At 42.3% G+C, this 25,819-nt stretch overlaps 1 protein-coding gene across 1 annotated transcript in view; it reads left to right on the top strand.

Annotated features, from left to right (window-relative positions):
- Window positions 1–25,819, top strand: part of SKAP1 (src kinase associated phosphoprotein 1) — a 276,746-nt gene that overhangs the window by 248,577 nt on the left and 2,350 nt on the right. The window contains exons 11-12 of the mRNA XM_059996383.1: window positions 6,002–6,102; window positions 25,708–25,816. Of these exons, the coding sequence (XP_059852366.1) occupies window positions 6,002–6,102; window positions 25,708–25,809 (203 nt within the window). The 3' untranslated portion in view covers window positions 25,810–25,816. The remainder of the gene's footprint in view (window positions 1–6,001; window positions 6,103–25,707; window positions 25,817–25,819) is intronic.

The following is a 25,819-nucleotide window of genomic DNA, read 5'->3' as shown; positions in this document are numbered from 1 at the left end:
CACATATGATTAAGTCCATTCTGAATCTTAGATTTTACCGTTCTACTTGCCGTACAGAGTTCCAACAAAAAATCTGTTTCCTGACCGAGCCATGTCCCACATATGTCTCTTCTCAACCAACTTCCCTTGCTAGTGCAGGAAAGAAGCACTTCATGTGGACAGCTTAGGTGGAGTAACTAGAAGCTTCCTATGGCCAACTTTAAACTCCTTTGGGAAGCAGCAGTCTTCTGGCAAAAGCCTAAAATTCAGTTTCAGACGTCTCCCTCATCTCTTTTCTTCCTTCCACCCCTCTTTCTAAGGTTCAATCTGAAGAGTGAGGAGAGATTTATTTCTTAACTGTTCCAGCAGCTATAATTCAAGTACACTTAAAAAAAAAAAAAAAAACCCTTTGTTCCTCATGCTTCTTGCCTCCAAAATCAGTGTTGTTAAAGTGTAGTGAGCTCTAAGTATGTTTCTATGGTTTATATCTCCCACCAGTTATAATGATTGGTGACTTCGTGATTAAAAAAACAGAGGAGGACTTTTCCCTCTCTCTGCAGAATCTGAGGCAGGAATTTATATTATCTGTGTTTACTTATTTATTTATTGAATTTACATGGTGCCTTTTCTACAAAGGAGCTATAGAAACTGCAACAAATATGTAACATCCAAATGTCATCCCTTAGCTTTAAAACGATAAAATACAGAGGTTCAAGGGATGGGTAGGCATATAAAAGGCAGGGAGCTCCAGGACAACGTGAATTCTTCTGTAATAGGCAAGCTACACAGGTTTGGTTCACTTGGGCAAGTCAGGTGTCACATGCCCTTTGAGAGGGAAAAATATTTTCTCCTAAAAGGTACCATGGCTAGCAGGGTCACCTTTAAAATCCACATACTTTTCTTCACTATTCCAGGGATCCTTTTCCTGGAATGCTGTGCTTTTCCCTGATGGAACTGCGTACATTTTTAAAGCCCAGCTAAGAGCTTATCGGAAGAGGGGAAAAAGGAATTCAGTTTATCCTGATTGGGTGTTAATGACCCTGTAAGATATAATTTCTTTTATTTTGTTCTGTTACCTAGAAAATCTATCACGGCCTTGTAGTATTGATTATTCAATCTATAAAGAGCTCGGTTTACAGCTTGACTGTTAGTAACAGGGTTATTCTAATGAGTGACTCTTCAACACCTCAGATTTTCGCTAAATTCCAACCCATCAGCCTAACAGTCTAACACTAAGTGTCTTTGGTGATGACAGCTTATCTCCCTTCCCTATCATGAAAAGGCATGTCCAGGTAACCAAAACTAAAACTCATTCTGTGCTGTCTGTATGAAAACGACTGGCCGTTTGCTTGGGTATGCCATGAAAAATAAAAAGCAGAGCTGGAGGCACAAATCATCCTTAGATACGTCAAACCTCTGAGCAAGAAGGATCTTGAAACAGGTTGCTTTTGCTCTGAAGTTGTAGGCAAGCTCAGCCAAGGGGGCAGCCCATGTTCACTCATTTCTGCAGGGCAGAAAAATGGTTGCTGATGAGTGTTCCATTTCTGAGGCATTTTTTCCACTTTAGTAGCAGCCAATGGAGTGAACTATTACACAAAAGAAACAGAGGGAAGCCACAGAGGTATTTGCAGCTCTTACTTTTTGAAACCCATTTCCCAAGACACATGTGAGTGGATCGTCACCCAGCTATAACTTTGGCCCAATAAAAGGAACACAGGAGATGAAAATTAGGATCTGTGAGTGTTCCCCACTTCAAGATCATACTTATAACATTAAGGACCATAGTAATTTCAAAACTCAAAGACTAAAGGGCTATGAAAACAAGCAAATAGTATTATTCAGTTGCTCTTCCTGTTCTGGCGTCAAAGTCAGTGGAGCTTGGCAAAATGTTTTATGCCTTTCTTTCTGAAATGGTTAATAAGGTATCAGGCTGAGTCTGCTTTAATGGACTGAACATGGTGGCCTTTCTGGCCTGGCCTAGAGAACATTTCAAGTCCCTTCCAATGGGCCATTGCCTTGGCCTTCTTTGTCCATTTCTCATGCTCTAGCAAGAACTGGCTTTATCTGTCTTCTCCTTTTGTCTCTCTTTTCTATAATCTGTTAAGTAGTTATACCCAGGGCCACATTGGCACAGTCCTTTTGCTTATCAAGAAAATGTAAACAACATGCTGACTTGCCTTTTTTTTTTTTTTTTTTTTTACTTGCCTTTTGCCTCTTTTCCTTGGTCACAGCTTGAATTCTGGAGCTACCCAATATCCCCCAAACAGAAGCCCAAGGTGACATATGAACTCTGGAAAGAACGTAGTCAGGCTCTGTTGTCCCTAAGGAGGGGGAAAGGCAGAATGGTGTCTGCTCCTTTCACCTTAGAACTCTTCCCGTCATGGAGACTCATTTTCAAATATTGACTCCATCAATAGTAGCACCAACTTGGCCTCAGTTACAGGAGAAATGACTGTCACTGGTTATAAAGACTTGGTGTGGAATGACAGATGCTTTGCAATAAATACCTAGAAAAGAGAGAAAAACAATATATTTTTTAACTTGGTCTGCTACTAGTCTTCCTATGACATTTTACCTGCTGGGAGCATAGCTTCTCTTACATGGGATAAAGAAAATAAGACGCTTCCCCCCTTTTTCTTTCTCTGGAAAGAGTCCTCCTCAGCTCTGCTGGCAACTTAAATGCTGTGACCATACCCATTAGCTTCTCTATCATTGTAATTGTTGTTAATTGTTATAACTGTTTTAGTTATTAGTGGTGTCATTATTGCTCTAGGTCCTCTGTCTGTTTTATGCTGAATATATTAGTGCTTTTCTTTTGAATTACCAGTCTTTATTTAGTGCAGAGTTACGTTTTTTGGAGAGACGTTGAGAAATGCTGGCATTAAGCTTTATTCTTTTGTTTTTCATTCCAAATGGACAGACTGGAAAAAAGTAATTAGATGGAATAATGTCCTCAAAATGAGAATGAGGATGTTTTGAATTAATTAAATGGTCAGAATGCTGCACTATTTCTGATCTCAGACTGCTGCCAGAGGAGTGTAAACCTAAAGGAACCTCAATCCAGCCCATAGAGGCAATCCTTCCTCTCAGGCTTCCAATTCCTTACTGATCTAAAGACATCAAAGTCTCCTCATGCTTCCTCTGTTCATAGGACATGCTGGGCAAGTTTAGGGAGAAGCTGGACTGGCCCAGCAGACCTCCCAGCCTTCAAGCTCTTCCTGGGGCCAAGCTTCAGGGATAAAGCCCTCCTTGGCCTTACCTCTTCACCTCTTCAAGGTTTGATCAGGCTTTTGTTTTACAACTAAAGCTTCAGGGAAACCTTCTCTGACCCCTCAGACTAGGTTAGATTCCCTATTATACACAAGACCCTCAACTTCTCCTTTGCAGACATATCGCAATCATAAATAAATAAATAGTTGTGTGACTGTTTCATGGTGCCTCCACTGCTGGATGGCAGCCCTAAGGGCAGGGACCGTGTGCGTGGCTGATGCAGAATTCCCAGCATCTAGCATAGTCCATGGCACAGTAGGTTCTGTGTACATGTCTGTTGAAGGATAAAGAATGAATGTAGTGAAGTTGTGTGCACACATATACCTAAAGCCAATCACATGTGTTAAACTGGGAGTCTGCAATACAGAATCCAATCTTGTTCACTTGAGACGCTCCTCTCCCTGGTCTCTTTAATACCAGAATACCTCTGTTTAGATAGCAAGTCCAACCTCTTCCCCATTTTTAGCCCTTCATTCTGCTTATTTTCCAAAGCAGCCTTGTTATGCTTCTGACGATTCCAGTTCTTGGGCTAGGCTAAACTATCTCCTGGATTCCTGAGCTCTATCTTCTTTAGGCCTTTAGCTTATGAAAAATTGAAGGCATCTTCTATCTTTAGTTTTTCTTGGAAGGCTTTTGTTTTTCTGCTAGCTTCTTGCATTCCCTATGATCTGTTGTGCTTTTAGAATAGCTTTTTTTCCAGGTGTTCTCCCCAGGTGTCTTAGATACCCAATATCAAATCACTTTTTACATATATACCCAAAAGGTACTCATAATCTCAGGAGCTGTCCCACACCCAGGCACATGGGGAGCAGTACACCACAGTGACCATCTGCTAGGCCAGAAAAAGCCAAGAGAACTTTGTCAGTCTTACAACTTGGAAACATCAAGTTATGTTTTTAAAAAATCTATTTTTATAAAATTATTTTCTTTATCACATAAAAATCCATGAAGAATATTGATATACTTGAATTGAATTGAATTGAATTGAATTGACTATGATATGAAAAGTCAATATACTTTTCATTCCTAAACTTAGGCAAAATCTTGGGGTGAATAATCAACTCCATTACAACTGAAAAAGCATTATATCCTCTGGGAAAACTACTTCATTTTTCAGGAACTGATATTTCTCTATTATTTCATGCACTGATATCCGCCCCCAAAAAAACATGCCTTGTCTTTTCAATAGTTAGCATTTTTTCCTAATGAATTTTTTTTTCCAAACATATTCTTAACTCTGTGCCAGAATGTTTCCAGTGTAGTTGTCTTGTTTGCTACCCTCTGTTGTCTACTGCATATACAAACATTTTCTGTGTAAAGAAAACATGCTTGAGTTTCTATATGGTTAACATTTTTACTTTTGTTTGCAATATCTGAATCTTAACTAAACAGCTCTGTCCCCCTCTGTTTTTGTGCACTTTAAGATTCCTACTAAAATTCTTTTCCAGAGACATATAGGGATTTTGTTCCTCTGTGCCTTTATTCTTTGAATTGCTCATAAGTTAGGAACAAGGAGAAAAAAAGCAAATATAGCCAGGGCCTCTGTCCCCCCACTGCCCACTTGCCCTCTATCTATTCCCATCCTCAGCAACTAGCACCATCACTCCTCATGGAAGGGTCAAGACAAATGAAGGGAAAGGTGGAAACTGTAGAATAAGGTCCCCCCAGATCATTTGAATTTTAATTAGAACCCAAGACTCCTAACTCCCATCAGTAGGAATGTCATCTTTTGTAGGTGCTTTGCATATCACTCTCATACATAGTGTCCTAAGGAACGGGGAGCACTGCCACATTATCCCTGGTCCAGTGGGCATTAGCTCTCCTGCCATTCAAATCCCCAGATCCTCTCCCACTTTGTACTCTAGTGTTTAACCTTTCCGGGTAGAAGAAGATCAATACGAATTCTTCATTGTTAAGAATCGATGACTGTCCTGTGGCATCACTGCCATCTAGTCTTGCTGAGAAGCCCAGTAAATCTCTTCAACTGCTTCTAAAGCTTGGTTTGTCGTCTTCGGTTGCTTTCATTTTTAATGCAGATCACTTTGGTTTCTGTTCCCCTGGGGGCTTGCAGATAAATCTTGGCAGACATGTTCAGCGTCTACAAATGAGATGCTGGAAAAGGGCCAGCCCACCCAGAATTTAGTTGTAATGGATGAGACACCCCCTTGGTTCCACTTAAAGACTGGGCTATTCGTTTCCACATTTATTGGTAATTACCTCATATAGTAAGTACCTGGGTGGGAAGTGCCCAGGATGAAGCTCCTGTGTAACAGAGGAGGCCAACCTGTGAGACTGCAATGCAGATCTGTGCTGGCTGACTCAGCCTCTCTCATAAACAAGCAGAAGTAGGAGACTTATCTCATTCTTTCAATGCATAATAAAAAGAAGCACTGGATAGTTTAGATGCCCTGGATGAAGAAAGTCTGGCAGAAAATTTCTTTGTGCTGCTTACTTATAAACCAAGTGAAAAATTACCTGCCTGATTTTCTTTTATTAATAAATATATTTATCATATTACTGAATAGCATCTGACTAAGGGTGAACTGTAAATATTTAATGTTAGTTAATGATCTCCTTCTCCCACAGTCCTTTGCTCATGCTGAGTGTCTGGCTGTATCTCATCCCAAACCCCCTGAATCTTAGGTTTCCTAGGGGTAATATCAGAACCTTGGTTTCCATTTGCAGCAAAAATGTGGGCTCCATAGAAAAAGACAGGGTCCTTTTAACTTTGATTTCTCCTCTCTTTGATCAGTGGACTATGCCAATTATTATCAGGGCCTATGGGATTGCCATGGTGACCAGCCAGACGAACTGTCCTTCCAACGAGGTGACCTCATCCGCATTCTGGGCAAGGTAAGGATTAGAGTGTGGGGCCTGGATCAAAAGTCGATTTTCTCACTCTTGATGATGTAGTCACCATAACCAGAATTATCCCATGTCATAGTCTTCTCTTGTGTGTATTACATGGTTCCCTCACACGTAAACTTCCATCGTTTTATAATTGTCAGGGAAAATTTTAATTGAAAATTCAGATTCAGGAACCAATTTTCAAATTTAAAAATAGAATAAAGTAGACATAATACTAAAACTATGCCAATCAAAATTTGATCTTTTTGAAGGGTCTTGTGGTGCTTTAAAAAGGTCATCACCACGTACATAATTTATTACCGTAAAATACTCTTGAAAATATTCTAGCTGGGTCAGCCGCCTTCTTGTTTCATCTATAGATAAACAACACTGTAACATAGTTATATATGGGGGGAGGAGTCAGAGCTAGTTAGCTCAGTTGGTTTGAGCAAGTGCTGACAAGGCCAAGATAGTGAATCCAACTCACAAGGGCCAGCTAACTTCATTCTCTTCCTCAGTCACAGAGGTAGCCCCTAGCCACAGCTAACCATCTCCCAAAGGGTATTGCTGGATACAAAAAAATGGGCAAAAATAAGGATATATTATTGCAGATCCATCACCAATGTGAAGAAGCTTCAAAACTCATGGGCTACTGTTTGAGGGATCAGTAACACCATCCTTGTAAAGAAAGACTGCACATATTCTGTATAGGTGGGCTGAGGAAATCCACTCTGTCCCTAAAAAACTTGTTAAAAAGTTCTCCCTCTAGAGGCAATCAATATCAACAAACATTTTTGTAAGAGGCACAATTTGCTCTTTAATTGATTAGTATGTGAACTCCATAAAGGAAAATTGAAAACCCATTGTGTTATTAACCCATCCTTTGCAATTTATCTTTGTTCTGTAAATGTCATTACCTTGGCCAGGTGTTTGTCTCAGTTTGAAATATACCACAAGCTCCTTAAGAAACAGACCAGGGCTGACAGAAGGTAGCTTTCAGCAGTTCCAATGAGTCCCCTTTGAACTACGACCAAATTCAGACCCAACCTTTTTCCAGAGAGCAGGAGGCCCGCAATCCCTGCTGGGTGAGATCAGAATCTTCTAGTGATTTCTTCCAGACTCCTAATTCAGCACCACCCTAGTGCCATTCCGGTGCAGCTCCAATACACCAAGAATAAATTGGAAGCAAAGAAGGGAGTGGACATTGGCCTGATTGGTATTTCAAATGCCCGAAAGCAAGACTTGCCGAGTAATAGAATTTGTGTACATTACCACGCTGGGGTAATCGAGTTATCCACTCAGGTGTGACCAGGCCTCTGTTTGCCCAGAGCCTGCAGGTGAACAAATTAACTGTTTACATTGTCTGAGGTGCCTGCAGCAGGAGGAGGGGAGAACAGAGTCAGACTGTCTGCTGGCCTTCTCTCTCGGTCATGATTATTTTGTTTGTTTTGCATGTCTTTTGCCTTTGTTAATGACTTCTCACTGGGGGTCCATTTCCTCCATTTAGAAGGGGCTGTGTGGTGACTTGCCCTTGCAGTATAGAGCTGTCTGCGGTTACCAGGGCTATTGTAATATTGAGATTACAAAGAACATGGGGACCTTCCCCAACTTGTTTTGGGTTTTTTTAACCAACCCCCCTTCCCCTCCTCCATTACTAAAAGCCAATATATCAGAGTTTAATTCACAGGGAATAGTTTGCTGCCTTGGTTCTATCGGGCATCTTTCTCCATCTCCTGGAAGGTCCTGAGTTCGTAGTCATCCCTTACCTTGGTAGTAGCACATTTCTTACCCCAAAAGCTACACCAGTTGCCACCCTTCTCCACATTGCTCATCTCTGCATGGCAAGGGAAGAAATGAGAAGCTAGAAGCTTAACTGAAGTTTCCCTCATAAAACTTCATTCCAGTTAACGTTGGCTTGGGGAGCATTTCAGATTGGATTTACCTTTATTATATTACTTAACTCAATAAGAGTCCTTGGACAGGAAGGAACCTTAAAAGGCCACCTGATCCATTCCCTTGCCTCTAAAAAGCACAAATGAACCAATTCAGACAGATAGAAAAGGAGATTCCACTGCCATTATCAGCTGTATGTCTATTCAGATGTTCAGTAACTCCTAATCTCAGGAATTTTCTCTCATATGGATCCTAAATTTATTCCATATTATTCCATATTTAGCCCCAGCTGGCTTCCTTTATTGGAGTCAGTTACACTCTGCAGCCTGCCTCTCACACCTGCAGGGACAGAACTGACCCAAGTTGAGGTTAGTCCAGAAAAATGGTATCTAGAAATCTCCATTTTATTTTTCTCTCTGGCCAGTAGAACTTTTGTCAGGCAAGAAAAGCCCACTTCTTAGGAACCTAGAGAAGTCTATTTCCCTGAGAAACACAAGACAAGATGCAACTGAGTGCAGTTCAGCTTACCTGGAGCAGTTTCCTTACCTGTAAAATGAGGGAGTTGTGTTAGATCTCTAAGGTTCCTTCCACCTCAAACATTCCCTGTCTAAATTAACATGGTGAGGCTGACTTTGCAAATCTGCTAAAGAAATTCCACACAAAAATGTGTCTTAGCTTTAATTATTTATTCAGATTAAACAAGCAAAAAAATTCTAAGTTCTTTTGTTTTGGGGCCTCATAAATACATTTGGCTTTTCCCTCTCTCTTTGTATGGTAAGAGAAATATTCTGAGGGGCAGGGGGTGGCAGGTAGAGAACAGAAGTGGCCCCTGGATGGGGGAGTGGGGTGGGAATTGGGGGGTAATAACTTTATTCTTGGGTTCCTGCTGTTCCCTGCTGTTTCTTTCTCTCTCTCTTTTTTTGGTATTTATTTTTTTTTTTTTAATTGAAGTATAGTTGATTTACAATGTTGTGTTAGTTTCTGGTGTATAGCAAAGTGATTCAGTTTTACATATATATGTATATGTATATATATATATTCTTTTTCAGATTCTTTTCCATTATAGTTTATTACAAGGTATTGAATTTAGTTCCTTGTGCTATACAGTGGGACTTTGTTGTTTATCTATTTTATATAGAGTAGTATATATCTGCTAATCCCAAACTCCTAATTTATCCTTCCCTCCCCCTTTCCCTTTTGGTAACCATAAGATTGTTTTCTGTGTCTATGAGTCTATTTCTATTTTATAAATAGTAAGTTCATTTGTATCATTTTTTTCAGATTCCACATATAAGTGATATCATATGATATTTGTCTTTCTCTGACTTACTACACTTAGTATGATAATCTCTAGGTCCATCCATGTTGCTGCAAATGGCATTATTTCATTCTTTTTTATAGATTAATAATATTCATTTTATATATATACACACACACACACACACACACATATATATATATATATATACACACACACACACATACATAAACACACACACCACACCTACTGTTTCTTAATAGTTGCCCAAGTATGACCCAACCCTCAATCCTAGAATCCTAGGGCCAAGAGAGTCTGTTAGGGTCTAGGGCCTTTGGACAAGAATGATCCCAGAAAGAGAGCTATTTACCCTTTAAAAAATTTTTTTCCAGAGAAGATGATTGGCTGGGTAAGAAAGCTGCACCCCATAGATAACCAAATGCCCATCACCTGTCCTATTCTTAGGGAAGCAAATTGTCAACAGGTGGGTTACTTATGTGACCCTGAACAAAGTCACTTAATCTTGCTAATCCTTATCTGTAGAAATGGGATAATTCCCTCATCTGTAGAAATGGGATAATTTCTGTTTATAGGGTGTTGTGATACTTTCATTAGAGAATTTGTGTAAGGAAGCGCCTGGCATCTAGGATGATAATTATTATGATATTCCCCTCTTTTCCACTAACAATAAACTTTTGGGGTCAATATTGGGTACACACCAGGAGTTCAATAAATTATTAGTGAATTGAGAGAAAAAAAAAAGGTAGCCTGTCCTGCCAAGAATTCTTCACAGAGATATTCGAAAGCTCAACAGGTCCTCTCTTGGAAATAGAAGGCCATCCAGTGAAGAGACCTTACGTGGAAATACACTGTGCCTTTCCTGGTCTGAGAGACTTTGTCAGTGGCAAAATTGATCAATTGTTCAAACTTCTTTACACGGGCCTCTTACTGTTGCGGCCTCTCCCGCTGCGGAACACAGGCTCCAGACGCGCAGGCCCAACGGGCGTGGCTCACGGGCCCAGCCGCTCCGCGGCATGTGGGATCTTCTCGGACCGGGGCACGAACCCGCGTCCCCTGCACCTGCAGGCGGACTCCCAACCACTAGCGCCACCAGGGAAGCCCCTGTTCAAACTTCTTTGAGGAGAGGCCAGAGCCACGTATCGCAGCTCTGAAACAGTAAGCAATGGCACAGTCTGCAGGACCCCGCCCACCTCCCCAACACATCTATCCGTTACTAAGCCCCACGAAGTTGCACGCCCACTTAATGCACTGAGTTCCAATTTGGGCCGCAAATATATTAAAAGGAGATTTTAAAAATGGAGCAGATCTGTGCATCCAGTGGACGTTCCCACGTGCCTTCTGGGCCCAGATATTTCTGAACAGCATTTTTGGTGCAGGGACTGAACTTCGCTTCCACCTGGTGCAGGGACGCAGCTCAGGCCACGGCGGGGTGTTTAACGCTCTTCAGTGGCTCCAGATTGTGGTGCTTGTGCAGGTCTCCTCATACGTAACCGATGGCTCCCGTAAATTACTTCCCACCATGCCTGAGACCACCGCAGAATTCAAGTTTGAATAGAGCAGGAAAAAGGTGTTTGAAAGGCCTATTCACTCAGCTACATTTTAATTTCCTTTTCAATCTTGTCCCAATTAATTTCACAAAATTAATCTCGCAGAAGCAAACTCGGCAGCACAGAGGCTGCGGTTTTAGTGTGGCGGTCGCTCTGCCTGAACATGAAATAGGAGCTAATATAAAAATCCATCTGCTGTGTTTGAAATACACGCCGGCTGCTGCTCAGTCCTGTCTGACATTCCAAACATCAACAGAGGGGAAAAGTGATTTGGGGGTTAGTGGCCATCAGTACTTGGCAGGGGTTCAACAACAGGTGTACTCCAAAAATCCATTCAGCCTGGGCACCAGGCATGACAGGGTAGGTCCTGAATCACCCTCGGTGCAGTAACACTGCGCCCTGGCTGCGCCCTGGCATACAGCCCCTCTGTGGACCAGCACTGCCATGAGCATTTATTGTAAGTAGGAGAAAGGTGAGAAGTCTCTATTTGGATAAGACGAGCCACAGTTTCTATGTTTCAGAGAAGTGACTCTGTCTTCCTGGCTTAAAGGCCTCTCACTGGGGAACCTTTTTCTAAATAATAAAGGTACTTGTTCTACTCTTCCAGATAACCTAAATAAACGCCCATTTAAAAATTAGGCCTCCTCTTCCAGAAGTAATTTACAGTGGTAACATGAGCTGTCCAGCAGATAAGGGCAAATTAAAGAGAGAGAGAAAGAAACTCTTTCTCAATTGTCTAGAAAGAAGAAGAGGTCCCTGAATGACCCTTAAATGGTCCCTGTTTACCATTTAAGGTAAACAGAGTTGATAGGCTACATCTCTTGAGCTTATGTTGTGTGACTCATGAGTTGGCCCTGGGCTCCTCCAGGGTTTTTCCAGCTACTTATTTCCATGGAAGGCAGCCTTGGAGCAACAAGCTGGGCACCACAGAAGGGTTATATTTACATGGTGGCTTAGCCAGGGTGGGGAGATATTCTCACCGCCCAAACACACCATGCTTTGGTTGTCTTCTGGTACAGTTGGTATGGAAACAGGGATCCTTAAAGGCAAGGTCAAGTTTAACATTGAACATATGATGCTGTCAGATGGCCATGGGTCTTGTGTGGATGAGGATGGACCGATTCCATCATCCTGGGTGACAGTTAGCTTCCAGCACTGGATTGGAGCTACTTAAATTCAGGCCGGGTCCTGGCTCCAAACCCAGCTCCTAGTTATCCGAATGCAGCAGGCCTGTCCCTGGCACACCTGGACTATGTTAACATAACACCACGTCTGTTACAGTGGGACTTTTAAAACCCAGTGTTCTTCACCTACTCCCTCAAAGGACTACTTAAAGAATGTAGACCTTTCCCCTCCCTTGACCCCAACCCCTCCAGAAGAGATTTGTATGTTGTAAAAATTATCTGAATGCAGCAGTACTTCCTCTTTTAAGTGTGCTTAGTTGAATTTGACAACACCTCATAAAAACAGATAAGTTAATTCCTTCAATTGCTTTAAATGAAGTTGTTTTTTTTTTTTAAATTTCAGGGCTCTGAGGGAAAGGAGGTGTTTGGTGACATCTAGTGTCCATTTAGGACTTCCTCAGGCACCATTACCCTCCGTTTGGCTGACTGGGGGATGGGCAGGGTAATTTGGGAGGTAATTCGGGGGTAGGAAGTGGGGAGAATACAGGCCTGGGGCACAGACTGCACAAACATAGTGATGAAACTGATCAATGCCTGCCAAAGAGCTATCATTCACCTCTGACCTAACCAAAGGGGACGGTGAGGGAGGGTACCATCAGAAAATATCTTTTCTTATTTACGATGATACGAAAAGAGAAGCAGAAGCTGTCCCCATAACCCCATTTCATGTGAACAAGCAGGTCAACACTGTGCTGTGATGACGAAGATGATGATGATGATGGTGTTTTCTCTCATTAATAACCCCTATGGGAGGCTATAGAGTTAGGAGAATGGGAATGGGATTTGGGGTCAGCTGGAAGGCAACGGTCACACACCGGTCAAATTCAGTAGAGGCCATTCCTTTCCCCCAGACAGGAACCAATCATCTAGAACAAACCCTGGCAGCCTCATTCCTTCCAGGTAATTTTTATAAATGAGGGGACACCCATTCCAAGAGAGGACAAAAGGGAGAGGGTGTTTGTGAGTGTGCGTGTGTGTATGCGTGCTTATGCGTGTATGTGTGTGTGCATATGCGTGCGTATAAACCTGCAAACAAGAGACCTGGCTACATATCAACCTTATTCTCTAAACCCTGGCCATTTATTATAAAACCCATTTAAAAAAAAAAAGTAAAATTGGCATTTTGCACTTTAATCTCCTCAGTCCTGAACTGTTGTCCTGGACAAGACCCTTCACTTTGTACTCACACACACACATGCACACACACACACACACACACACACACACCTTTCAGTCAGGTGGAAAGTCCCAGATCAGATAATTAGCTGTGAGACCCAGACAGAAATGTTTACCTAGAACCATATAAGCCATGGCAGGGTTAGGTTAATGCTCACGATCACCCAATGCTTTACAAACTCCAGTGTAAAAAAATTCCAGCCATTTATTTTGCGGTGAATTTATAACAAATGCTGTTAAAGGCTTCGTCTTTTGACAGAGGTAATAATAAATTCACTGTTAAAGACGGTAGTTTAATTCCTTATACCTCCAATACTGCACAGAATAAACCATATTCATCACTGAGTAATTTTTTACCACATAAATCTTTAAAACTAACCAGTGAAGGCTGTTGAGACTGAAATATTGTAAATTTATTAGATATGCCCATGTAGTATTGGATTCAGAGGTTTCCATTCGAATATATTATGGGGAAAATTTGTGTCTTTAACTGTGACATTCCCTCCATCTCCCACTGCCAGTATTATAACAAGCAGCTCCTCCAGAGTCAACTGCACGTTTATTAGACAGAGATTTAGTAATAAACTCACTAATCTGCCAGAGAGGCTGGATGACATTTCGGTGAGATACTCTATTTAAAAGGGGTCACAAAAGCTTTGTTTCTGTGTAATTATTTTCTCAAAAGGAACTCAGCCTCCCCAAACCTGTCTGCTGGTGTTTCTTGGTAGTGTATGGATCCAGCTCTCCAACCAAACTAGCAAAATACTGAAGCAAATTATAACCTCATTGCAGATATACAGAGCGGTAACTTCTATGCTTATAGGATTAGTTACAGGGGGCTTGGGATAATTGGTTAGAACACAGAAAAGCTGGAATCTGCAGACATTGCCAGACTTGTGGTATTTAAGACTAATAAAAAGAATATTGATTCTCGCACTAGAAATAATAGACAATGATTTCAGAAAACTTACTATTTAAAAACTTTCATCTTGACATATGACGCATTCAAGATACAATTAAATCCTCAGATTTGAACAAAAATCCTTTTACTTTAACATATAAATTTTGAGTGAAAGTCTGTGCCTGTAAGACGAGAATATTCTTTCTCATAATTTGCTAGTGAAGTGACATTTAAACTGACCAACTGATTATATCAAACTGTAATACCCTCTCAAGTTTCATTAAGGAAATATTAATATTCCTAGAATGAAAAATATTTTTCCTTTTAGATTCAGAAAGTGCATCATCTTTTCAGCAAAGAGCTTTGGCGGTTTCCCTATTCCCACTAATATTCTGTATTTGCCAAGAGTTCCAGATACTAAAAACTTCCAAGGAGGATTATGAACTTTAAGATTTTTTTTAATAAAATAAAATGCGTTTCTAAATATTAAGCAAAGGAGAAAAATTTCCTGGCAGTGCAAGACTGCAGCCCATCAGAATAATTGTTAAAAGACAGAACTCAGCTAGAAAGATAAGCGAAATACCAGCAATTAATATTCAGCGTTTCACATTATAGTCAAGAGGATGTGTTTTTCTTTGTGATGTGTCTCATAAGCTAAGAGTGTTGGGAGCCAGACTCTGAGCTCTGTCTTCGTTTTGTGCAGGAGGATTAAGGAGAAAAAGAACAGTGACAACAATCCTGCTCCATCTGTAAATGAACAAACATCTTGATTTTATAGCTATTTGCTTTGTAAAACTGAGGAATGAAACAAAAATGACTGGATGCCTAAGTAACACTTTAATTCCAAATTCATTTACGCTGTAGCTATGTAGTTGTCACAAACCATAATGCAGTATTTAATTAAAATAACAGAAGTGTATCTAGATATGTCCTGGGGTAGCTATCACCAGATTATAGTCTATGCTATCCGTATTTTATTTATGAAATGGCAGAGTCTAAGGTGCAACTAGGCTGATACAAAAGCCTAAACATTTTAACCTGCATTTTTATAAAGGCTCTTTTTCTTTCCTGCTACGTCTTTAAATTTTTCCTCCTTCTATCTTTCAGGGGATTGTTTTGATGTCGATAAAGATCTCTCTTTCTAACTCTTGCTTTTCAACTGTTGACCTCCTGTGTCTTCTGGCTGTGAAATCCCCCATCTGTTGTCATGGAAAGGCTTGTTTCACAGGAGCCACAGCAAGCAGGGGATATCTTAGCAGAACTTGGACGTGGAGGGTAGGAAAAAAGCAAACCCTTTTCAGGCTCAGTGTGCTTGTTCCCATACAATCTTCCTTGCACCTTTTTTTTTCCACCTATAAATACCCCTTATAGTTTACACGCTTGCTTGCTCTACTTTGTGGATGTTCACGTGCAGACATACTGCTCCTTTTCATAAACACATAGCATCTATCTTATACGCACCCACCATCTATCTCCTCGTTCACATTGGCTGTCCCATCAACCTCCTTGACTGCAGAATTATGTTCAGCAAGGTCCCGATTTATAGGAAATAAATAATGAAAATGGAACAGACTGGGAAAGATAATCGAAACATTCAAATTGTTATTTTTCACTGTACTTTCTACAAACAGAGGATCTATAAACACCTAGCAAAGGTGTTCGCTGATTCCTAGAAAGCAATTAGTGCCTACTGGAACATTCTGACCCAGTGGGTCTCTACCTTGTATTTTCCCTGTTCTTACTTTTTGATGCCCCAAGATCTCACCTTTTTAAACGGCAAATGATGCTGTGTTATTATTTTCATTATTTCTGCTTCTTATTTATCCTGTTTATAATGACAAGTTTTGTCATCATTTATCCTCTATAAGATAATCCTAAGAATTACAAAACAAAAACAGTAATTGCAACCACCTTTTTGAAGAAAATAGCCCTTGCAATTACTATATAAAGATATTTGATAATGGTAGGATCAGATCACAGTCTGATCCTACAGCAAGGGTCTTTTGGAGAAGGGTCTCTTACACACACTTGTAATTATTTTCGCCCCTTTCACAGGTCACATAGAAAGTTAATTTCAGTAGCTGCTAATTTCCATCCAACAAGAGCGTGGTACTTTAAACCACCCAATATAATTGGATTCAAAACAAATTTAGGAAATCGAGTGTGTTAGAAAGCAAATAAAAATATCCTTTCGGTAAGAAGGAGGGTGAAAGTAGTAAAAATGGCCTTTTTTTCTCTTTTTTTCCCTTCACAACTTTGCCATTAAAGTTGCACCTACAGCTAGAAGTTTGGCCGTGAAAAATGGTCATTTTGTTTCTCTGCTCAAAGCATGTTATTAAAATGCTAATTTAAAAGAAAAAGGAGTTAAATATCTAGCGATGGTGCATTCTAATTGCAACCATAATGAGCTCTCTAAACGTGCGGTGCCCCTGACACACACAGAGCATAAACAGCAGTAAACAGATCATTAGTACCCGCGTTCATTTATTCTGGCGACCTTACCATGACCCCACCGAGGGTAGGGTGAAAAGCAGGTGGATCTGGCTGTGACACCCCCTAGAGGGATCCAGGAAATGAAGCTATAAGCGGTTGTCATGGAAACGCCTATGTGTGCAGATGATGTAACACACCGACAGGCTGTAGGCTTCGCAACTGGGACGTTGCCTTTCCCTCGCCGGAACAATCTCACGGATTAAATTATTCATTTCTTTAATTCACATAGCAAAAGGAATCCTAATTTTCTTGGTTATGTGCAACTCTCTTCCATTTGTCTAAGGTCTGTCATCCCCTCTTTCTCTGAAACCTACCCCAGCTTCCTACATTCTAGCCCCAAATCACTGAATCTGACAAAATCAAGTGGAGGAAAGGCAGTGGAAATCTGATGCTAACATCTGTACTTATAGAGAGAAAATATAAGATTTTAAGCTAAAAATTAATAATATAGACAGTGTGCCTTTCTGATGAGGGCATGGTGACCAGGGACTCAATGTTTACCTGTCCTGAACAAGATGGCTTTGTTTGGAGCAGGACAGGGTCAAAGTGATACCTGATGCAGAGAGTGTAAAGCAGGCAGGCACCAGCCCCAAATGAACACATCACCATAGCAAGGTGCAGGGATAAGAGAAAAGGAGCATCTGCTTACCCCCTCCCATGTCCAATTGAGGGAATCGAGATTAATAAAAATAATTCTTTGGAGAATGATTCCACTCTATCCTACCCTGTTTTGCAATGAACAACCTCAATAACCTTACAGCAACAGTAGAATAACTTTTCTTCTTTTTTTAAAGGAAGCAAAAAAGACGATCCCTGGAAATTATTTTAAAATAAAAAATATCCTGGCCTGCGCCTCCCCCCCCCCACCCCCACTGCACTTTAGATGAACCTGTGATATTGTAGCAATGGCCCTTGAAGTGCAGTGGGGAGGTGATTTAGGAGAATATTAAAGGCAATGTGGAGATTCAAGGCGCCTCTCTCAGGGAGATCTGGAGAAATACGCAGCACAGATGGGCCGAGCAGATTAAACATTTCCGTCACATTGTTTCCAAATTGTGTTGTGGTGCCTGAGGCTGGTACTGCGGTCAGAGCAAAACAGAGTGGTGCAGAGCTGCGAGCTGCACAGTTTATGGAATACATATTAATACGCCAGTCTCACATGGTATCACCATTCTATCAGCTCCGAAATGGTGCTGTCTCTATTGTTCCTGAATTCTGCACTTAGCACCTTGCTTTCTCCTGTCTGCAAAGTGTTTACCTTCCCTTTATCCTTCCTCTGCTTTTTAGTCAAAGTTCAAGTTGTGTGTTTCTCATTTCTCTTTTCCATACAGCCCTGTTCCGCCTTCCCTCTTACCTTCACAGCTTATGATTTTTCTGTCATGCACACTCTGTATTTTGCCCACACTTCCATCACCAACAATGTCCAGTGTGTGTGCGGGTCCTGCACCCCTCCCTAGCCTTGACTTGGTCATTATCCACTCACACCCAGTTCAGGACATCAGTTCAGACTTGAGGCTGAATAGTCCCTTGCACTCAGGGCTCTCAGACCCTCCATCTAGCTGACACATTCCTCTTCTCAGAACACTCAGCTCTTTGCCGGGGGTGAGCTTTGTGGAGTTGTTGCCATGTTCCCCCCACCCCAGCTGCTGTCGCTGGCCACCAGCCTTTCAATGTCCCCTTTCTTAGACTCAAATCCCCCCATCCCTGGCCCCGGCTCCAGTCTCACCAATGTCTAGGTTAGCAGTTTCCCTGAAACATGGCAATAAATAAAACTAGTTCAATTGAGGCAAATTTAGTGATACATTTTTATTATGATTTATAGACCAAAACTCTGAATAATGGAAAAAAGAGAAAACGATTGCCAAGAACTTAAAACACGGTGTGAAACAGCCTGGAGAGGCCGCCAAGCTACCCAAGGTTTCAGCCAAGCATTGGGCTCTGATCCTTTCACAGGTTCCAACAGAACTAATCCACTGTCGACCCAACTGACCACTTGCTTTCTCCTTTGGTAAAATCTCTTCCTAAAACCATTTGTCCTGAAAAATGGGCACCTGTTTGTCTGTGGTGAACAATTGTTTTTCTCAGCAATTGGAAGGGTGCTGAGTTAGAGCCCTCAATTTATTTAATCACTTTCGATAGCCTCAGAAAGCATTAAATTTCCAAAGCTGGATTTCAGTAGAGAAATTGTAGGCCAACCCAGAGTAAAAATATGATGTTTTTGGCTCAGCTTGGAATATTACAATCTACTCTGCTTAGGAATTCAAATTTCCCATCTTTACTAATGATAATGTATGATGTACAGGTACTAATAAGAGAAATAAGCAATCATAAACCAATAATTCTGTGATTGATTGGCCTTTCCCATACATATGTGAAGCATTTATTGATCTTTCATGTTAGGGGCTGATTGATTGTTCCCTTGAAGAGGTAGTCTCTTGTTTACAAGCACTGAAATAGTAAACTTTGATGGTTAAAAGAATAAAAGTATGAGACATTTTCTGTGAATCTTGTTCCACAGAGGCTTATCGAAGCCCAATTCAATGTGAAAAGAGAACATTTCCATTAGGAACATTCTCAGGGGAACCAGCAGTGTCAAGCAGTTTGCTCCAAAAGCCATCATGTGGATTTGAATGGAAGCTATAAGAAGACACCACAACTTTTAAGTCACAGTTAAAGAGATGGCCTTAGGGCTTCCCTGGTGGTGCAGTGGTTGAGAGTCCGCCTGCCGATGCAGGGGACACAGGTTCGTGCCCCGGTCCGGGAAGATCCCACATGCCGCGGAGCGGCTGGGCCCGTGAGCCATGGCTGCTGAGCCTGCGTGTCCGGAGCCTGTGCCACCACGGGAGAGGCCACTATAGTGAGAGGCCCGCGTACCACAAAAAAAAAAAAAAAAAAAAAGAGATGGCCTTAGAAGGGATAAGCAAGCTTGGTCAGCCTTTGAAGAAGGAATAGACTTGGCAGCTGGAAGGCTGAAGCCTTGGAAACCCAGAATGGCAGGATTCTTGATTTCCTTCCACTGTTTTTTAAAAGTGGGGGTAGGGGTGAGATGGCCACACTGGGCCAAAGAGCAGATACAGGCCATAAAGATCATCGTACTTGCCCCCTAAAGTGCTGGTTGGTCAACTGTAGAGGGTTCATAAACCCTTTGAGAATCTGATGAGAGGTCTGGGCCTCACCCCAGGGATAAAACGCATGTACACATGCACACAAATTTTACACCAGTTTTAAGGAGTTCAAAGATCCCTTCACATGCATCCACAGAGAGGCCATGGGTCAGAGACTCCAGTTTAAGAATCTGTGCCCTAGAGGATGGTGATTTCCTTTTGTTGGAAAAGCCTAGGATTCACTGAGCCTGGAAATTGAATTCTCAGCCCAAGACTGGATGGTCATTCCAGGTCATGTCTGTGCTACTCCAGGGGAGCCATGGAAGAGCTTAAACAAATAGGAACCAGCAGGGAGGAGAGAAATTAATATGTAGCAATCATGGAGTAAGGGTATTTAATCTCTTTTAAGGCTTATGATAGGCGCCTGCTGGTTTTCCCCCTGATATCCCCTGACACCTACTGACAGGGTATTTGCAGCCACACAGGGACTCAGGGCCCTGTGACAGGAGGAGCACTGAGAAGGGCCATGATAGTCTTGAAGCCATAAACAGCAATAGGAAACCACTGGAGGCAGAGTCAAGCTGTGTGGCAAGCCCGTGGTTGGTGGCCATACTGCCTTTTGTTTATAGAATTTGCTGTTCTTTTTATGGCAGGTTTGGTAGGGGTTTCTTTTCCTTGTTGATGGAGATTAGCAGCACAAATCCTTTTAGGGCAGTGTGCAAGCCCCCATAAACACTTTTGACTGTTGCTGATGGTGAGCGCCGTGCCTATTTCAGATTCCCTCAATACTCTGCTCATCCAGGCCAACAGCTTCTCCAACCAGATAATGGAGTCCAAACAGCCAACCTTCGTTTTTAAGACTCCTTCATCTGACGGGTTCAAGGAGGTGGGGCAGGGTTGATGTTGAGGAAGACAGATGTTTGATCAAGCCTAGAAATACTTATGACGAGAACAAGCCACACATTATACTATTTTTGAGTGTAAGTCTTCTTAAAAGATTTTGTGGCAAGAAGCAAGCACTGATGTAAAGGGTTTGGGTTTTTTTAAAATAGCTTTTTATATTCTTATCCAAATCATCTTCACTTAACCAGTTTGTATAATCAACATCTTAGCTCTACCACACACAGTGTATAGAATAGAGAGTTACGGAGTGGGGAGCCTGTATAATTCTGAGACCCTAACATTGTCACTTGTAGGTGTGCATCCCCACCTTGAAGGTAGAAACACTTCCGCATTGAGGATTTCAGGTCTCCTGGGACTGTCTCGGGCATTTTTCCAGTCAGTCCTTCCAAACATCTGGGCAAAAAGAAGTCAAACTTTATTGAAAATGTTGATACCAGGAATTCAGTTCTCTCTGCCATCCCAAAACTAAAATCCAAGAATCAGCAACTTAATAAAAATGCAGTAAATTAGCACCTCTAGACAAGAGCAGAGTTCATTCAGAGCTGGGGTCTGCCTGGCTGAGCCAGTACTCTCTCCATTTTAATAGTTTAATAAAAATTAGCATAATTAACGAACATCTGTATGATCCAGAGTGGTGCAATTTGGCACTTGGAAACGAGAGCTTAAGCATGATTGCTGTGAGTTTAATGTTGTTTTAATTCTTTTTGGCGCTGCGCAGTGAAATAAACGTTTGGTGGTGATAGTTCTCCGCCGGATCTCATTTGCATTTTTCTCCCTTTGATTATGAGCAATTGTGGACTCCCCAGCAATTCATCAAAGTAGAAATTATTTTAACATACCTCGTGGTGTTCAGACTGGGCTGGAGCAATGCATGGTGGGGTGGTGATAGGAGAAGAAAAGCCTAGAAATATTCCATTCACGCTTTAAACATCTCAGCCCTGTAGCCTTTTTCGGGTATCCAGCCAAGGGATGAAATCTGGAAGACAGTGAGATCCCAAGACCCGTAGGTGCTTTGATTAAGCTCCTAGGCTACCACAGCAGGATGCATATGGTCTCTGAGACTGTGCCATCCTCCTTACACTTCTGCTTGCTCTTTTGTTTTGAAGAGCAGAGAGTTGATTGCACACACCCCAGTTCCCACCTCTGTGGTGAGAATGCCACATCTGCGGTCGGCAGGGTCAGCGCTCCCCTCGAGCAAGAGCGCACTGACTGGGAGCCGGCCTTTGCAGGTGTCCTGCTGTGCCTCATCTGCTTCCCGTTTGCACCCTCTTCAAGTTGGCAGAGAGCACCTTCCCAAGGCTCTGTTCCTACTCCTGGCCTTACGGCTGAAGGGGGATGCTGCCAAGTGGCCGTCAGAGTCGGAAGTCTTGAACGGTCCCTAGGGAGAGAATGCCGTAGCTGAGCCCCTCAGGTGACGAAGATGACAGCATGTGGCAGCAGAAGACCACACCTCACACATGTGTAAGCAAGCTGACTTTTATCAAAAGACTGTCAGACAACATGGTGCCCACCCTCTGCCAGTGAGATAGCAGAAGAGCTGAAGCTGGAGTTTTTAAGATAGAGTATGCGTTTCCCCCACACAGCAAGGCCCTGTCGACATGGCCACTGCTGCGACATACTAATGCAAGGCAACCCTACAAGAAAACTTAAGGCAGAAACTGCCCTAACTTCGGTGTTGGGAAATGGACAGTAACATAACTCGTACCGAGAGGAGCTTTAAAATGTCCTGCCGTGGGAATTCCCTAGCGGTCCAATGGTTAGGACTTGGCACTTCCACTGCCAGCCCTGGGTTCTATCCCAGGTCAGGGAACTAAGATCCTGCAAGCCTTGTGGCACGGCCAAAAAATAATAATAATAAAACAATAAAATAAAATGTCCTGACAGGCATAGGCTGAGGAATTCTGGGTAATCTCCCATACAGCAGTGCAGACTGTAGGGGGAAGCTGGCCTCCCTCCTGGGGGAGGGGGGCAATGAGAAGGTGCTGTGGGAATGAGAAGGTGCTGTAGGGGGAGGGGAGTGGACACATTCATTTATTTATGACAGATTTTTAAAAGGTAATTCCCTGTTCCTTTTAGGATAAGCTCAGTAGTCTCACTTCTTATGGCATCTGAGATGCTCTTCATGGTATTTAGGGAGCCATTTGGAGAAACTGTCTCCAAAGGCAATTGCTCTCTTCCTGCCACAACCATTTCAATCACCAGGAAATATCTTGGAGTTTGTTGTAACTAATCTGCTCAACTGAGAGTATAAATCCCCACTGTTCCCTTCATTTCTTCGTAACCTCATTTAACAAAGTTTTTTGGGGCCCCATTCTGTGCCAAGCACCATGCTGACTGCTGGGAATACAAGAGCAAACAAAACCAACAAGGTCCCAGCTCCCACAGAACTTTCCACCCAGTGACTGGCAGTGAGACAAAGGCCGTCAGATACAAGGCAGCGTGATGATTCATTTCCAGGGAGGCACAGGGCACAGGCGCTGTGGACCACAGAGCTGGGGCCCTCACTTAGAGAGTGGCGAGGAGAGGCTTCTGCAGAGGCCACAGAGACTCAGGAATTGAAATCTGAAGGCTGCTTAGGAGTCAGCCCTATGGAAGGGAGGAGGGAAGTAGAGGCTAAACAGGCAGAGGAAAGGCTCCATGGTGAGAGACCCTGAGGCCCATGGGAGTAGCAAAGACAAGTTCTGTTTTACTAAGGGTCGACTAGATTTAGGGAATAAATGACAATGCTGGGCAGTGAATGGAACTAGATCATGCAGGGCTTTGTCCACCTTCTTAAGAAGTTGACAGTAGGCAGTAGGGACTCACTAAGGTTTCAAGCAGAGCCGTGATATTATCAATGTGCCTTTTAGAAAGATTCTGGCTGCACAATGAAAAGCAGATTGGAGGAGAACAAGAATGGAGACACAGAAACCAATTTGGAGGTTGTTTCTGTAGTCCTCAGGAGAGGTGACAGTGACATGACTCTAGGCTATTGCCAACGGGAATGGAGAGAACTGGATGGATTCCAGTAACATTTTGGATAGAGAATTGACAGAACTCAAGGACTGATTGGAAGAGGAGGGTGAAATTGGGAATGACTCTTGGGTTTCTGGCTTGAGTAACTGAGTGCATAGCGGTATCACTCACTGAGACACAGAACACAGGTGGTCAAGATACTCTGTGAATGGGAATGGATACAGAGGCAAGATGATGGTTAAATTTAGGACACAGTGAGTTTGAGAAGCTTGATGGACTTGCACTTCGGTATTGGGATCCAACCCTTAGAGATCTGGGCTGGAGCTATGGTTGTGAGTCATTTATACAGGCATGGTGGCTAAACCACAGAGGTGTATAAGATTGCTCAAGAAAAGTGCATCAAGTCAGAAGAAGGCCAGGATAGAAACCCTGGAACACCACATTAAAAGGAGGGCTAGAGGAAGATGAGGAGAAAGAAAAGAAGCAACCAGAGAGGGAGGTAGGATGGAAACCAGGAGAGTATAATTATAGAAATTAAGAGAAGAAAATGCCTCAAGAAAGGTCCATAGTGCCAGCAATACTGAGAGATCAAGTAAATTAAGGATTGAAAAGTGCTCATAGAATTTGAGCAATAAGGAGGTTATAGGAAGCGTAAGTGGAATGACGGAGGTTGAAGCCTGCTTAGAGTGGCTCGAAGAGTGGATAGAAAGCAAGAAGTTGGGGCAGTAAGTGAAATAAATTCTTTCAATAAATTTGTGAATTGGCAGTGTAGACTAGTCGAAATGGGAAGCAGACATGCATTAGGGACTAAATAATTATTTTCAAAGACGAAAGAAACTTGAACACACTTCAGTGCTGACATAAGGAGCCATTTACATTAGAGGCAGAGGTCAGACTTCTTAGAACCTGGTCTCTAAGAACAAAAGCAGAAGGGTTACAAGTGCACACTAGGTAAGTTCCTGTTTGGGTGGCTGAAGGTTGACAGATCTGATGGCTTCTCTTTTCTCTTTGAAGGTGGAAAAGAGGTCAGCTGCTGAGAGGAAGGGGAGAGGCAGAGTTAGAGGAGGGGAGGTACACTAACAAAAAGATAACCAGTTGACCCAGAATTTTAGTGTGTCAGCAACCTGGTTTTCTTTTTTTCCTAGAACTCAGCAGCCAGGTGGGCAAAAGGCAGACAGTTGGCTCCATGGTACCCGAATCCAGTTGAACTGGAATACGTATATTTTCCACATATTCCTAAATTTCACTTCCTTCAAAAGAAGGAAAACATGTTCTAGTGCTTTCAGGAATAGTCCTATAATGTTCAACATCTGCTGTGCTTTTGAGAAGCTCTTCTGTACTCAAGGAGCTCCGTTCTCAACCCTGTGAGCTCCACTCTCAAACCCTTCTTTTAAACCCTCTCATTCCCTTTCTTGTTTGCCCCTCCCTGTGGCTCTTATGTCCTGCCTGTCATTATTGATGGACCTGTCAACCTCTGACCTCTTCCAGGGGAGGAATCTAATGTTTAGAGTACCTACTATGTATCAGGCACTTTGAATTGTTTTCATGTCTGCGGCGTCACTTATATTCCCCACAACAGAGGGGTGATATTATGCCTACTCTTACAGAAGAGGAAGTTAAAGCCAGGAGACCGTCCGGTCACATGGTTACTAAATGACCAAGTGGGGACAAGATCCCAGTCTGTCTGACTCCGAAGCCCATTACTCTATGCTGTAAACTCCCAGGGAGCAAGCAGTGTTCTGATTCATCATCCATCTCATGGGAACTCAAACAACACTTTGCACATAGAAGGTGCTTGGTAAATATTATTGATTTGCACTATGACCTGACTCCCTGAATACTTCAGTGCTCTGGCATTTTAGGGTGTGCCCAACTTTCCCCAAAGGAGCCGTTCCACTCTGCTTGGTAAAAGACATGCTCTTTAGGTTCAGCAGTGGCACCAAATATGCTAAATTTACAATGTAGACAGAAAGATGGCAAAAGAAAAGCAGTTTTTCTTCCTTCTAGATAACTTTTAAATTTAGTAATCCCATCAGGGGTGTTAATGAGTTGTACTGACAGTGTCTACAAAGAAACCACCCAACAGAATCTGCCACGTGATCATTTAACAGATTAACAAAGATTAACAGAAGCATGACTAAATTCCAACGGAAACCATCCTCTTGTCATTTTTCAGGAATATAACATGTATGGCTGGTGGGTTGGAGAACTGAACAGCCTCATTGGGATTGTTCCAAAGGAGTATCTCACCACCGCCTTTGAAGTGGAAGAAAGATGAAGCCCAGGTA

The sequence above is a fragment of the Delphinus delphis genome, chromosome 19 (genome assembly GCF_949987515.2).
Source record: "Delphinus delphis chromosome 19, mDelDel1.2, whole genome shotgun sequence".
NCBI lineage: Eukaryota > Metazoa > Chordata > Mammalia > Artiodactyla > Delphinidae > Delphinus > Delphinus delphis.
Note: the sequence above shows the minus strand (reverse complement) of the source record. Positions and strands in the feature narration are given on the sequence as shown.